At 47.2% G+C, this 15,420-nt stretch overlaps 1 protein-coding gene across 1 annotated transcript in view; it reads right to left on the reverse strand.

Annotated features, from left to right (window-relative positions):
- Nucleotides 1-628: 628 nt before the first annotated feature.
- The window catches only part of LOC115504551, a 139,760-nt gene continuing 124,968 nt past the window's right edge, over nt 629-15,420 (reverse strand). The window contains exons 62-68 of the mRNA XM_030301582.1: nt 14,003-14,208; nt 13,667-13,844; nt 13,190-13,299; nt 12,887-13,000; nt 12,586-12,727; nt 9,333-9,366; nt 629-656 (exon numbers count right to left, since the gene is read on the reverse strand). Of these exons, the coding sequence (XP_030157442.1) occupies nt 629-656; nt 9,333-9,366; nt 12,586-12,727; nt 12,887-13,000; nt 13,190-13,299; nt 13,667-13,844; nt 14,003-14,208 (812 nt within the window). The remainder of the gene's footprint in view (nt 657-9,332; nt 9,367-12,585; nt 12,728-12,886; nt 13,001-13,189; nt 13,300-13,666; nt 13,845-14,002; nt 14,209-15,420) is intronic.

Below are 15,420 nucleotides of genomic sequence, written 5' to 3' on the forward strand. Positions count from 1 at the left end.
AGGCCTCAGACCAAGCAACAAAGCAAGCGAAAAAAGAACTTGGGCAACAACAGTGGCTGGAATGGACCCCCCCCCCCGCCCCGGCCCCGCAGGGGTGGGCCAGGGGCCCAGGCTGTCTCCTAGAAGGCCGTGCAGGTGTCAAGGAAGGTAGAGAACTGTCCAGACCAATTGTGAACTTTATTGTCCATGGAAGGATTCTGAAATCATGGACGATGAGCCCCCTCCCCCTTGGCTGTATCTGGACCCAGTGTGATCTCTGTGCCTCCTGGCATTTCGTTGTGATGGTTCTGTTCAGCCAAGAATCTTGGCCGAGCTGAGGGGGTGACGGGTGTGAAATCTTTGGCAGCCTAGTGTTGGCTTAGGCAAACTCTCCAACTGTAAAGAGAAGAGGAGGCTGTTCTGGGGGCCCAGAGGACAGGGGGCCCCTTCTGTTGGCTGGAGTCATTCTGGAGCCCCTGTCACAGGCCCAGAGTGGCCTTCTTTAAAAGGACATCTCACCCCTTTGGAGAAGAGCACCAGGTGTGGTTAGGTGATCTCCTGCGCCTGTGTGACAGACAACCAAGACCTGGTCACCCCACCCCCACCCAGAAGTTCCCAGCCAAGAGGGGGAGGGCTGAACCCCAGTACCCTAGGCTTTGGGAGCACAGGGGATGCACCTAAAACCCAAAGGGGGAGCAAGGGGAAGTTCAAGGGGTGATGCCCGAGCTGACTCCCGGGTAGAGCGGTTTCTAGGTCACGAAAGCAGCAGGGGCCTTTGGATGGTTCCAGAATATTTGGTGACCTCGGGGTGACTTCCCTCTGCTTGCAGAGAAATCCAGCCTCACCCCTTGAATCTCCGGCTCCCACCAAAGAGCGGGTCTCTTCAACTTAGGAGTGACAGACACGCAGCGCCCTCTCGAGGCAAGTGGCCATTAGCAGGTGCGTTTTAAGTGTTTCTTGCGGATCTCTCGTACTTCATTTCTTTTCGTGGTCTGAGCAGGATGGGGTTGTGGATACAGCACGCAGTAGAGGCAGAAACAATGTATCTTTAGCGGGCTGCTGGCTTCAAAGGGCTTCTGATGTGTCCCCACCCACTGTGATGTTGAAAGGCTGGATGGCCGACACCTCAAAGTGTCCGCTTCAGGGAAGGTCCCGCCTATCCGCCGTTTGTTGAATTTTTTAAAAACACCAACATTAAAGAATTCTATTAAATGCCTTTTCGGTCCTCTATTGAGATTACATTTTTGGTTCTGTTCCAAATAGGATATACTTCGAATACTTTCTAGTTTCCTGCCAAAGCATGCAGTCTGTGTCACATAAACCCACGGCAATTCATGTGGGTTCGTGGCTGCTGGCTTTTAGAAGTTTATCTCCTTAAGTGTGTTCTTTTTTGTCCTTTGTTGCTTCATTTATTTTGAGGGAGAGAGAGAGAGAGAGAGAGAGCACGTGCACACTCAGACAAGTGTCGGAGGGGCAGAGACAGAGGGAGAGAGAGAATCCCAAGCAGGCTCCGTGCTGTCAGCACAGAGCCCGACGTGGGGCTTGATCTCACGAACCCTGAGGTCACGACCTGAGCCGAAATTGAAGAGTTGGGTGCTTAACCAACTGAGCCACTCACACTCCCCAAGTGTGTGTGTGTGTGTGTGTGTGTGTGTGTTTTGTTGTTGTTGTTGTTGTTGTTGTTTTTATAACTGCGGTGCTTATAAGTACACTGTTTATTGTTGTGTCACCGTGTCTAGCATGGAGTAGGTGCTTAGGAAATGTTCTTGAATTAGGAAATTCTTAATCACCACGTACAAGTACACAGTGAAGCCCTGTTAGGTACATTCACCTTGGTGTGTGGCCATCACCACCCTCCACTTCCAGGATTTTTTTTTCTTCCTGCGAAACTGCAGCTCTGTCCCCATTAGACGGTGCCCCACTCCACCTCCCAGCAGCCCGTGGCAACCACGATTCGACTTTGTCCCTGTGCTTTGGACTATGTTAGGTGCTTCCTAGAAGTGGAATCGTACGGCCTTGGTCTCTCCGTGACTGCATTCTTTCACTTAGCCTCATGGCCTCCAGGTTCAAGTGTATACCCCAGGAGTATCATCATGTGGTGATGCTATGTTTCATTGTCTGAGGAACCACCATCATGTTTTCCCTAGTGGCTGTGTCACTTTGGCACTTCTCCCAACTGTGCACGAGGGTTCCAGTGTCTCTCCGCATCCTCGCTAACACTTATTTTCTGTTTTTTTTTTTTTTTAATAGTAGCCATCCAAATGGGTGTCCGGTGATAGGTCATTCTGCTTTTGACTCCCATTTCCCTGAAGACGAGTAACGTTGTGTATCTTCTCACATGCTTGTTGGCCGTCTGGGTGTCTTCTTTGGAGAAATGTCTGTTCAGGTCCCTTGACCATTTTTTAATGTTTTGTAATTTACTTTTAGTGATCTCTACACCCAGGTGGGGCTCAAACTCACAACCCCAAGATCAAGAGTGGCATTGATCTTGAGCCAAACAGGTGCCCCTCCTTTGATCCTTTTTAAATTTTTTTAAAATGTTTTTATTTATCTTAGAGACAGAGCATGAGCAGGGGAGGCGCAGAGAGAGAGGGAGACACAGAATCCAAAACAGGATCCGAGCTGTCAGCACAGAGCCCGATGCAGGGCTCCAGCCCACGAGCCCTGAAATCATCACCTGAGCTGAAGTCGGACGCTTAACTCACTGAGCCACCCAGGCGCCCTGGACCATTTTTAAATCAAGTTGTTTTGTTGTTGGTGAGTTTGCAGGAGTTCTTTATGTATTCGGGATAGTCACCCCTTATCAGGCAAAATTTGCAAATATTTCCTCCCATTCCATAGGTTGCCTTTATATTCTGCTGATGGTGTCCTTTTGTGCACAAAAGTTTTTAATTTTGATGAAGTCCGATTTGCCTGCTGTCTTTAATTGCATGTGCCTTTGGTGTCCTATTCAAGAAACCTGACGAATCCGACGTTGAGAAGGTTTCCCCCTGTTTTTTGAGGGTTTTCTGGTTTCAATTTTTATGTTTAGGCTTTTGATCCATTTTGAGCTAATGTCTGTATCTGGTATAAGGTAAGGGTCCACCTTCATCCTTTGGGATGCAGACAGCCCTTTCTGCCATTTCCCCTCCCACAATTTGATGTAAAGTCGGTACTTTGTCTGCTGAATGGTCTGGACCCTCTTGTAAAAAGGCCTTTGACCACCTATACAAGGGTTTACTTCTGGGCTCTTTATTCAATTACATTGCACTGTATATCTATCTTTGTGTTAACATCATACTGGGTTGTTTTGTTTTGTTTTTGTTTTTGTTTGGTTTGTTTTTGAGAGAAAGAGAATGAGCAGGGGAGGGGCAGAGAGAGAGGGGGACAGAAGCAGGCTCCTGGCTGACAGCAGCAAACCCGATGTGGGGCTTGAACTCACACACCATGAGACCATGACCTGAGCTGAAGTGGACGCTCAACCGATTAATACCACGCTGTTGTGATTACTGTAGATTTGTTTTCAAACCTGGAAGTGCAAGACCTCTAACTTGGCTCTTTGTCAAGATTGCTTTGGCTATTTGGGGGCCCTTGAGATTCCGTATGAACTTTAGGATGGACTTCTTTTCTGTAAAAAAAGGCATTGCGATTTTGATGGGGTTCCTTTAAATCTGTAGATCACTGAGTAGTATCTTAATGTTATTATACTTAATGTTATTAATTTAATATGTTATTATACTTAATGTTATTAAGTATTCCAACCCACTAACATGGGATATTTGGCCATTTATTTGTATCTTCTTCAATTTCTTTCAGTGATGTTTTATAGTTTTCAGTGTACAGGTCTTTCAACTCCTTGGTTGAGTTTATTCCTAAGTATTTGATTTGTTTTCATACTATTGTAAATGGAATTATTTTTTAAATTTCCTTTTCTTAATATCCTTTTGTTTAGTGTATAGAAACATAACTGATTGTTTTGTATTGATTTTGTATTCTGCCACTTGGCCAAGTTTATTAGTTCTAATAGGGACTGTGTGTGTGTGTGCCATCTACAGGGTTTTCTACAGGTACATAGGATATATGTATAGATAGGTGTGTGTATATAATATATATATATTATATATATATATTATATATATATGGTCATTTTGTCTGAGGACAGAGATGGTTTCTTCCTTTCCAATTTGGATGTCTTTTATTTCTTTTTCTTGCCTAATTGCTCTGGCTAGCACTTCTATTACTGTATTAAATAGAAGAGGCCAATATAGACATTGCTGTCTTATCCTTGCTTTCAGAAGAGAAGTTTTTAGTCTTTCACCATTGAATATGTTATCTATGGGGGCATTTGGGTGGCTCAGTTGGTGGGTTTCCAATTTTGGCTCAGGTTGTGATCTTGCAGTTTGTGGGTTTGAGCCCCACATTGGGACCTCTGATGTTGGTGCAGAGGCTGCTTTGGATCCTCTATCTCCCTGTCTCTCCCCTGCTCACAGTCTCCCTCTCTCTCAAATAGAAACATTAAAAAAAATATATGTAATCTATGGGCTTTTCATGTATACCCTTTATGAGTTGAAGTAGTTTCCTTTTAGTCTGTTTGTTGTTTTTGTCGTGAAAGGATATTAAATTTTTGTTCAAATGTTTTCTCTATATCAGCTGAGATGATCATGTGGTTTCTGTCCTTCATTCTGTTACTGTGGTGTATTAAATTGAATAATTTTTCTGTGTTGAACCTTTCTTGTATTTCAGGAATAAATCCCACTTGGTTGGGTGTATAGTCCTTTCGATACACTCTTGAATTCTGTTTGGTAGTATTTTTATTTATTTATTTATTTATTTTGGAGGATTTTGCATTTATATTCATCAGGGATATTGGTCTGTCACTTGTTTTTTTTAAATTTTTTAAATATTTATTTATTTTGAGAGAGAGGGAGACTCCAAATCTGAACTGCAGGCTCTGAGCTGTCATCAAGTAGCCCAACATGGGGTTCAAATTCACAAACCGTGAGATCATGACCTGAGCAGAAGTTGGACACTTAACCCAGTTGAGCCACCCAGACACCCCTGTAGTTTGTTTCTTGAAGTGTCTTTATCTGGCTTTGGTGTAGAAGTAATGCTGACCTCATAGAATGGATGTGGAGATGTTCCCCCTTCAATTTTTGGAGAGCTTGAGGAGGACTGTTTTTAATTCTTTAAATGTTTGGTAGAATTCACCAGTGAAGCCATCTGGTCCTGGGCCTTTTTTTCCTTCTTTGTGAGGAGGTTTTTGATTACTATTTCAATATTCTTGCTAGTTATAGGTCTGTTCAGACTTTTTTTAAATTTGTCTTAATGCTTTTTTATTTTTGAGACAGAGACAGAGCATGATCAAGGGAGGGGCAGAGAGAGAGGGAGACACAGAATCAGAAGCAGGCTCCAGGCTCTGAGCTGTAGCACGGAGCCAGATGCTGGGCTCGAACTCACAAACCATGAGATCATGACCTGAGCTAAAGTTGGATGCTTAACCAACTGAGCCACTCAGGCTTCCCGTCTGTTCAGATTTCTATTCCTTCATGATTCCATCTTGGCAAACCATATACTTCTAGGAATTTATTCATCTTTGTTGTCCAGTTTGTCATACAATTGTTCATATTCCTAAAATCCCTTTGATTTTTGTAAAAATTGGTTGCAATGTTCTGTATTTCATTTCTGATTTTAGTTGAGTACTTTTTTTTTTTTTTTTTTTTTTAGTTAGCCAATCTGGCTAAAGTGTTGTCAGTTTTGTTGATCTTTAAAAAACGTTTTGTTACGTTAATTTTCTCTGTATTCTCTGTTTCGTTTATCTCTGTTCTAACATTTGTGATTTCCTACTGTTAGTTTTGGGTTCAGTTTATTTTATTTATTTATTTTTACTTCCTTAAGGTATAAAGTTAGTTGTCGATTTAGCATCTTTTTTCATTTAAGCATTTACAGGAAAAGAGTAAGTTAGTTGTTGATTTACCATCTTTTTTCATTTAAGCATTTACAGGAAAAGAATGTACATTTTCTTTTTGGCACTGCTTTCTCTAAATCTGATGGTTTTGGTGTGTTTTATTTTACTTTTCACTTGTCTCAAGAGATTTGCTAATTTGCGGCACCTGGGTGGCTCAGTCATTTAAGCATCTGACTTTGGCTCATGTTAGGATCTCGCCATTCGTGGGTTTAAGCCTCACATCAAGCTCTGCACAGGCTCTCTCTCCCTTTCTCTCTGCCTGTGTCCTGCTCTCTCTCAAAATAAACAAACTTAAAAAATAAAAATGTATTTGCTAATTTGCCTTGCAGTTTCTTTGACCCATTGTTTCACGGTGTGTTGTTGAATTTTGCACAATTTTTGATTTTTCCTATTTTTAGTTGTGTTTCTCAGGAATTTGTTTTCACTGTGATTGGTAAAAGATATGTTGTGTGGTTTCAGTTTTCAAAACTTTATTAAGACTGCACGTATTTTGTGGCTTAATTGACGGTCTATTCTGGAGAATGCTCTCTGTGTTCCATGTGTGTTATAATGTTCCATGTGTGAGTTGAAAGTGGGTGGATGGGGGAGGGTTGAAGGACTCCTAAGAGTTGCTTCACTTCTGTCCATGTTTGCTTCAGATTTTTAGAAGCTCTGATGTCTGGTGCATATATACTTGGAATTGTTAGATCCTCTTGGTGAATTATGCGTCGATAAAAGGATTAATGGCCTCTCCTATCCCTTGCAACAGCTTTTTTTTTTTTTCCCCTTAAATTCTACTTGTCTGATACCCGCAGAGCCATCCCTGCTCTATGTTGGTCATTATTTATATAGACTATCTTTTTCTATTCTTTGCCTTTCAACCTATGGGTGTCTTTAAATCTAGAGTGACAGTCTGGCAGATGGCATAAAGTCAATTACTGGATTTTTCAGCTCCACAATTTGGTTCCTTATTACAATTTGTCTTTGTCGACATTCTCCTTTTGCTTAGATGTTGTTTTCATAATTCCGTTTAGTCGTCTGCTCCTCTTTTCCTCAGCTCACAGCAGATCCAGGACTGTTGTTTTCAAGTCTGAGGCCAGTTTTTCTTGAGAGTTCGTTTCTGGAGGTTGACGGTATTCCTGTGAATGGGCCCTGCCTCCCCGTTTCTTTGTGTGTCTTGTCATCTTTTGTTGAAACTGGGCATCTGAAAAGGCGTTCACCTCTCCCAGTCTTTGCAGACTGTCCCTGGGCCGGGGAAGACCTTCAAGAACCGGCCGGATAGAAAGGGTCAGGGTTCTCTCAAACATGTTTGGGGGGGGCTTTATCTTCTCTGGGCCTGTGGGTATTTTAAGTTCCCATCCCCAGTATACACAGCTGCCTTTAAAGGTCTAAATTTCCCCGGCAGCCTCCCTCCTGCTGCTTCTCAGGGGTCTGGATACATTGAATTCCTCTGCCCATAATCTGGCCCCTGGCCACCCGCCGGTCTGTGGACTCTCACATACGCGCCCGTGACTGCTCTCAGCAACCTCCAACCCCACACCCAGACTCTGCCGTTACGGTCATCAGCACTCTGAGCCAGAAGAGACCGAAGCCTGTGTCTCTGGCAGCCCCCAGGCAAGTCAGGACGTTGTCAGCAAGTTCCACACTTTCTCCTGCATCCTGAGGGATGAATTGGTGGGCTTTCCTTGAAACCTTACTGTGACAGGCAAGCAAAAACACCATGGGGTTCCCTACGGTTCTGAGCGGAGCTTTTTCTTGCTCGGGCACTCCTCTGGTGGCCGCTGCTTCTAGAGTACCCACAAAGCTACTTGGGGCCATTTTATTACACGTTTGGTGTTCTCCTGGGGGACTGAAGGTCTTGACTTCCTGGCCTGCCGTCTTGCCAGTGTGCCGTCTGTTTTCCTCCGCATTCTTTGTTAATTTTATTTTTTATTTTTAAAAATTTACATCCAAATTAACGTATAGTGAAACAATGATTTCGGGAGTAGATTCCTTAGCGCCCCTTACCCATTTAGCCCAGCCCCCCTCCCACAACCCCTCCAGTAACCCTCTGTTTCTTCTCCGTATTTAAGAGTCTCTTGTGTTTGTCCTCGTCCCTGTTTTTATATTATTGTTTCCCTTCCCTTATGTTCATCTGTTTTGTCCCTTGAAGTCCTCATATGAGTGAAGTCATGTGGTATTTGTCTTTCTCTAATTTCCCTTAGCATAGTACCCTCCAGTTCCATCCACGTAGTTGCAAATGGCAAGATTTTACACTTTTTGATTGCCGAATAATACTCTGTTGTACATATATACCACATCTTCTTTATCCATCCATCCATGGTGGACACTTGGGGTCTCTCCATCCTTTGGCTATTGTGGACAGTGCTGCTATAAACATGGGGGTGCACGTGTCCCTTCGAAACAGCACACCTGTATCCCGTGGATAAATGCCTAGTAGCGCCATTGCTGGGTGGTAGGGTGGTTCTATTTTTAGCGTTTTGAGGACCCTCCATACTGTTTTCCCGACTGGCTGCACCAGCTTGTATTCTTACCAGCAGCGCAAAAGAGATCCTCTTTCTCCGCATCCTCGCCAACATCTCTTGTTGCCTGAGTTGTTGATGTGAGCCCTTCTGACAGGTGTGAGGTGGTATCTCATTGTGGTTTTGATTTGCATTTCCCTGAGGATGAGTGATGTTAAAGAATTTTTTATGTGTCGGTTGGCCATCTGGATGACTTCCTTGGAGAAGTGCCTATTCATGTCTTTTGCTCATTTCTTCACTGGATTATTTGTTTTTTGGGCATTGACTTTGATAAGTTCTTCATAGATATTGCATACTAACCCCTTTATCTGATCTGTCATTTGCACATATCTTCTCCCATTCTGTCGGTTGCCTTTTAGTTTTGCTGACTGTTTCCTTAGCTGTGCAGAAGTTTTTATTTTGATGAGAACCCAGTAGTTCATTTTTGCTTTTGTTTCCCTTGCCTCCAGAGATGTGTTGAGTAAGCAGTTGCTGTGGCCAACATCAAAGAGGTTTTTGCCTGCTTTCTCCTCGAGGATTTTGATGCCTTCCTGTCTTACATTGAGGTCTTTCATCCATTTTGAGTTGATTTTTGTGTCTGGTGTAAGAAAGTGGTCCAGGTTCATTCTTCTGCGTGTCGCTGTCCAGTTTTCCCAGCACCACTCGCTGGAGAGACTGTCTTTATTCCACTGGATATTCTTTCCTGCTTTGTCAAAGATGAGTTGGCCATATGTTTGTGGGTCCATTTCTGGATTCTCTTTTCTGTTCCGTTGATCTGAGTGTCTGTTCTTGGGCCATGTTTTCCTCTGCATTTTGATCAGGATGTTTCCAGGGGTGCCTAGGTAGCCCAGTTGGGTGAGCGTCTGACTTCTGATTGTGGCTCAGGTCACGATCCCAGAGTCATGAAATCGAGCCCTGCATCAGGCTCTGTGCTGAGGGTGGAATCTGCTTGGGATTCTGTCTCTGTGAAACATTAAAAAAGATGTTTCCAATGCATTATTAGTTATCTCACTAGAAGAGTCCTGAATTACCTAAATTTCTTCAGTACATTATTCTTAAAGACCATCCTTGGATTCCAGAGATTGTTTAGTTTATTAATACATTAGTAACCTCTGTATTCAAGTGCGAAGTTGGGCTTTTCTTTCTCTTCCTGTATTGTCCTTGTCCTTGCCGTGTGTTCATATCTTACTACTTCATTAACATGAGTTGGGGATAGAAAGGTTTCATTTTCCTATTCTGGAAGTGTTATAGTAAATTATTTCAACTTGCCTCTAACATGATCTGGGCTTGGTGTGTACCATTTAAAAGTTTTTGTTTTGAGCTAATGACAGATTTTCAGAAGAAGGTTCAAAGATAGGGCCGGGAGGTCTTACATTTGGTTTCTTCCAGTGGCCACATCTTCGGTAATGAGAGCACAATATCCAAACCCAGACATTGACAGCGGTCGAAGGCATGTATCTAGTTCGGACATCTCCTTGAAGCTGTAGGTTTGTGTTACCACCACCACCACCAAAATACACAACTGTTCGACCACCAGAAACATCTCCCTTGGGCTACCTCTCCTTCCTCCATCGTCCCAGACCCAGACAGCAGCTGAGTTGTTCTTCATCTTTATAACTGGTCCTTTTGAGAATGTTACGTAAATAAAATCATATGGCGCTTGACCTTAGGAGTTTGGGGTTTTTTCCCCCACTCAGCATAATGCTTTTGAGATTCATCCAAGTTGTTACCTGTACCAGTAGGGTGTTCCTTTTTATTGCTGAATATATCCCATGGCAGGGACATACCCACATTTGTTTAGCTGTGCACCAAAGGTAGGCACTTTGGGCTGTTTCAAGGTTTGGGCTCTTACAGATAATAGTGCTATGAATAATCACGTCCAGGCTTCTGTGTGAAACACAGGTTTTCATTTCTCTGGGATAAATACCCAGGAATGCAATTGCTGGATTATATTTTAAGTGTGTTCTTAGCTTTTTCTCCAGGGTGGCTGTACCATTGTATATTTCCCCACCAGCAATAGATGAGGGAATGAGTTTCTCTACATTTTTGCCAGGCTTTGGTGTTGCTGTTTTTTTCTAAACTGTTCTATTAAGTATGTAGTGTTCTCATTTCCCTAATGACTAATACTGCTGAACACCTTTTTTTCCTGAGCCTGTTTGCCGCCTATATGTCCTCTTAGGTGACATGTCTTCATGGGATTGCTCATTTTCTACTTAGATTTTTTTTTTTTTACTGTTAAATTTGAGTTTATGTATTCTAGATAGAAGTCCTTTGTCAGATAAGTGGTTTGTAAACATTTTGTCTTGTATGAACGAGGTCTATTTTTTTCTTTTGTGAATCAGGCTTTTGGTGTCCTAATAAGTAAGCTTTGCCTGCTGTCTTTTAGACAACATTATAGTCTATAGATTCAGTTGATTTAATAGCTATGAGATTCTTCAGGTTAAAAAAATCAATTTGTATTCAAGCTAGGTCTTGAAAGTTATTAGCAATCTGTCCAGAGTTGTTGAATGACCTTTCAGTCTCTCCTGGATCTGTGGTTTTGACTTCTCGGTCATTCCTAGTTACGGTCTTTTTTCCCCTCTGGATCCCTTCTATTGTTCATCTCTTCCTGTTTCATTAAATTCCTCCCTTCTGCTTTCCCTGGTTTCTACAAAGGGTCAGCCAACGCTTTCTGTAAAGAATCAAACAGTAAATATTGTAGACTCTGCAGCCTGTGTTGCAAATACAGAGCCACAGATGGAGTGTGAATAAATGTGTGTGGCTTGCTCTGTTCCTTTAGTGACTGTCTCCCAGTGGGAAAGATATTTTCAGATAGTTCAGTGCTAATAATGTTTCATTTTTAACCTCCTATCATAGTTGACCTGGGTATAAAATCTAACTCAGCATTTACTCTCTTAATTTAAGAGACTGGACTCTTGCTGGTGGGAGATTGGTTGTCTACCTGTTCCTTGAAAGATGACCTCTTACCCAAGCTGACATGTCTTAATAGAGGTTTCTGGTCAGTATTTGGGCTGCCTTGTGCTTCCTGAATCTGAGGCATCACACTCTCAAACCTCTTTGTGTTCTCATTCTGAAATTTCTGTTAGCACCTCACTTCACCCTCTGTTTTATATTTTCCAGTTCATTAATTTTTTTCTTCTGTCAAATGTGTTATGTTTTAAATTTCAGTAAATATTTATCAATTCTGGAAATTACTTTTGGAATCCCACTTAGCATTTTCAGTTTCTTCCATGTATTCCATCTTCTCAAATGCTAGCATCTGAAGGTCTTAGTGAGTGGGAAAGAGTCTCTGTTTTGACCATATTCTACCCTGGGGCCTCAGAAGTCTCAGCAAGGAGGCCCTGGCTTCTGGGGACTCCACCTCTCCATGAGCCAGGTTTAGCAAGAATTCTGGTAAGTCGGTTTAGCCTGCATGACTGGTTACCTCGACATCGGACAGGGTTCCTCTCATCAGTCTGGACTGCCTCCAACAAGAATCCTGCGAGCTTGATTGAGCAAGAACTCGCCTGTCTCTCACGGTTCATCTTGGTAATTTTCCATCCACAGACCCAAACCCTGCTCAGCACTCAGTCCCCAATTCTCCCTGTTGAGTTGAGCCCCATCTCTCACCCCTATGGCCAAACCCCATTGCAGTGGTTCCCGCACCACTGTGATAGTCCCCCTGAATACAGCCCACCTTAGAGCTCTTTTACAAGCATCAGGAATAATTTTCCCTTTAACAGGGATTCTACTCCCCATGTTTGGTGCAGTTGCTGGCTTTCAACCCTACATAGTGGACTTTAGCCACAGGAATCAGAGTGAAGGATAATATTGGTTGACCGAGGGCTTTCCAGACAGAGGAAAGAGTGTCCGTTAAAATCCCTGACGAGCAGATCTGTGGTTATAAATTTTCGGAAGCTGAGTTTATAGTTGTCTGACCTCCCAGAGCTATTATCTCCTGTGCCAGAGGTCCCCGGATTTTCAAGACCTGGCTTGGACAGGGGGAGTCTTTGGGCTTCTTTATCTCAGTAAGTAACCCTTTGCCCATAACTCAGAGTCAAAACAGAGCTCACTGTAAGAAGATGGAGTGCCTGTCCACCCCAAGGGAGCTAAGCAAAAGGAAGGAACTGGTTTTCCCTCTGGGAGGGAAGACACAGGTCAATGGGGGAGGAGTCAGACTCATTGCTGGCTGGGGCAGCTTACCACACTGTGGAGGAGGGTCCAGGGGCACGAAGCCCCGGGCACACAGGTGGATGTAGGCGGCAGCCAGGTTGCAGGCAGGAAAGAGCTCCTGGGTGCCACAGGTGTCCTGGGTGCACAGGCTGAGAAATGGGGTGGGGTCCACCTGAAAGCCAGCCATCAGAGTCAGGGTCCTTGCCCACTGCACCCTTGGGAGGAGCACCAAGGAGGGGCAGAGGCCGGATCAGGGCAGGGGAGTTCTTTTGCCTTCTGGTCTACCCGCTGCAGGGCTTCCCCTGGGGTCCAGACCCAGCCTCACACTCACCACACTGAAGCAGTTCCCCAGGCAGGAACGGGGGTCCTGGAAGAAGGCCCGGCAGGTGGGGCTCTGTCGGGGGCACTCGTGAGTTTTCTCCACGGCCCTACAGTCGCCACCCAGCTGGTGAGACAAACCCAAGACTCAGGCCTCCCCCCTGGACCTCTCTTCTCCCAGGCATCTAAAACAGGTGCATCAGCTTCCGGAGCGGGTGGCTCCCCCCTGGGTCTGAGCAGTTGTCTGCAGAGTTTGCATGCAGGGGGCCAAGCTCTGCCCACAGCCACGGAGCCCTGGTGAGGCCCAGCCGCTCACCTGCCAGGCGAGGCCCAGCTCCTCCAGGCCGTGGGCCAGGGTGCCGTCCGGCAGCATCAGCTCGTTGGCGGCCTCGTTGTCGTTGGTGCCCAGGAGGCCGGCAGACACGCCTATGGGAAAGGGGGAGGTGGGCGAGCCTGGCCAGGGTTCCCCGGGGGGGCCAGACCCTCCACCCCTGACTCCCACACCCCACCCTGGCTCTGACCCTTCCCCAGAGGGAGAGGAGAAAGGAAACGGAGGGAGGGAAGCCCTCATGTGCCGAGCCACCGCAACGGCTCCTCTCGTGCCTGCTCAGGTTGGGAGCCCCGCAGGAAGCAGCAGCGGGAGGGGGTCCTGGGGAACCTGGCCCCCAGCCTCTCAAGGACAGCGAGTGCACCCCTGGCCAGGGATGGGCCGCATTGGCCTCGGACACCTGCTGTGGTGGCCGCACGGCCGACCCCACGGGCCCGGAGGCCCCCAGCTGGGGCCCAGACCCACCGTGGAGCCAGAGGCCCAGAGTGACGCTGCAGAGGCCAGCCCGAACGTCACAGGTGATTGAGACGCCGTCCTCACTGGCCAGCTTGACCCTGGGCACATCCCTCCTCGTCGCGGGAGGGGGCAGATCTCGGTGCAGACAGCTCTGCCTGGGCTCGGAGGACTCGTACAGCCTGTAGGTCTGGGGGCCAGACACGGGCTGAGGGGGACAGGCAGCAGGCCCACGGGGCACCGGGTGGGAAGGGCGTGGGGCCCAGGACACAGGTGTGTGGATGGGACGGCCGGCAGGAGACTGTCCTCCCCCTGGGCCCCTGCCCCTCCCACACTTGCACGGCTCACCTTCAGGCGGGGGTAGAACACCAGGGAAGTGTGGTTCAGCTGCACTGACACGGACGTGAGCCCTGAACCGGCCCGGTTCAGTGTCAACGAGAACGTGTTGTGAGCAAAGTCCTTGGCCAGCAGCAGGCTCCCACAGTGGACACCCAGGCTCCATACCTGGCCATCGAAGGTCACCACGTGCCTGGCCCCGGCCACCACAGCATGGTCTGGGAAGAAGAGGTTGCCAGGTAGGTGAGGACGGCCAGTTCGGGCCAGTGTCCTCTGGGGCAGCCCACGTGCGGAGAGAGGGGGTCTGTCCCCAGCGCTTCTCCCCAGCCCCGCACCCCGACCTGAGCCAGCTACAGCCCAGTCAGCAGTAAAAAGAAACAAAGGACTGACACGTGCACGAGCCTTGTAAAGCTGGGGCGGGGAGGTGATGGCTGAGAGATGGCGGGTGGGGTCGGTTGAGGGAACAAAAATGTTCTAAAATCAACTGTGGGGACAGATGTGTATCCCTATGAATATACTCAAAGCCCCAGAATCATATGCTTTAGTAAGTGAATTGTGTGTCCATGAAGCTACTGTAAAACAGAATTACATTAAAAAAACGACGCACACACGACTGTGGCCAAAGGTCCGTCCAACACAAGGCAGGTACCACGGGGCCTGGCTCCGCCCTCTTCAAAGGCGGCTGGTGGGGGGGGGGGGTAGACAGCTTGACCCATCCAGCCCAAACCGCCCTGGGGCAGGGGCCTGGGCCATGTGCGGCAGGAACGGTGACCCAGGCCTGGCAGCTGCTGGCTCACCCGGCCGCACAAGGAGGGGACGAAAGCCCCATTGTCAGCTCTCTGAGCTGAAGGTCACAGACCAGCCCAAGGTCACACACAAGTGGAGCTCTGAGACCCAGCAGCTCCTCCCTCACCTGTGCCTTGCAGAGGAAGTACCCCTGCGCCCAGGAGGGCGAGCCCCTGGCCACCCCCCGACCTCTGTGGTGACAAGAACCTGCACCGATATCCCAGTCCCGCCAGGCCCCGGGTGCCACGCCTGCCCGTGGACTTCAGATCTGCCCCGTCACCAAGGAATTGTGCACCCAAACGGCACCCGCGCCTGTGACCCACAGGAGGGAGCCAAGCTGTCACCGCCCATTGGCAGAGGGAGGGAGAAACCAAGTCCCAGAGAGGCGGGGAGACCGGCCGGGGCCACACGGGGGCACGAGCCGGACGCAAACCCTCCAGGGGCCCCGAGCCCTCGCAACCACATCCGATGCCGGCACCGCCCACGACTGCAGGCGCTGCCTGACCCAGTCTGGACTCAATTAGCCACCTTCCGATTCCAACTGGAGGTCTGCCTTCTGCGGCTCCGGCCCAGTGCAGTGGGAGGGAGCTGGCCTCGAGCCCCAAGCCACTTGGCCCACTTGCACCTTGGGTCCAGGCTCGGGC

The sequence above is a fragment of the Lynx canadensis genome, chromosome E3 (genome assembly GCF_007474595.2).
Source record: "Lynx canadensis isolate LIC74 chromosome E3, mLynCan4.pri.v2, whole genome shotgun sequence".
Taxonomy (NCBI): Eukaryota; Metazoa; Chordata; class Mammalia; order Carnivora; family Felidae; genus Lynx; species Lynx canadensis.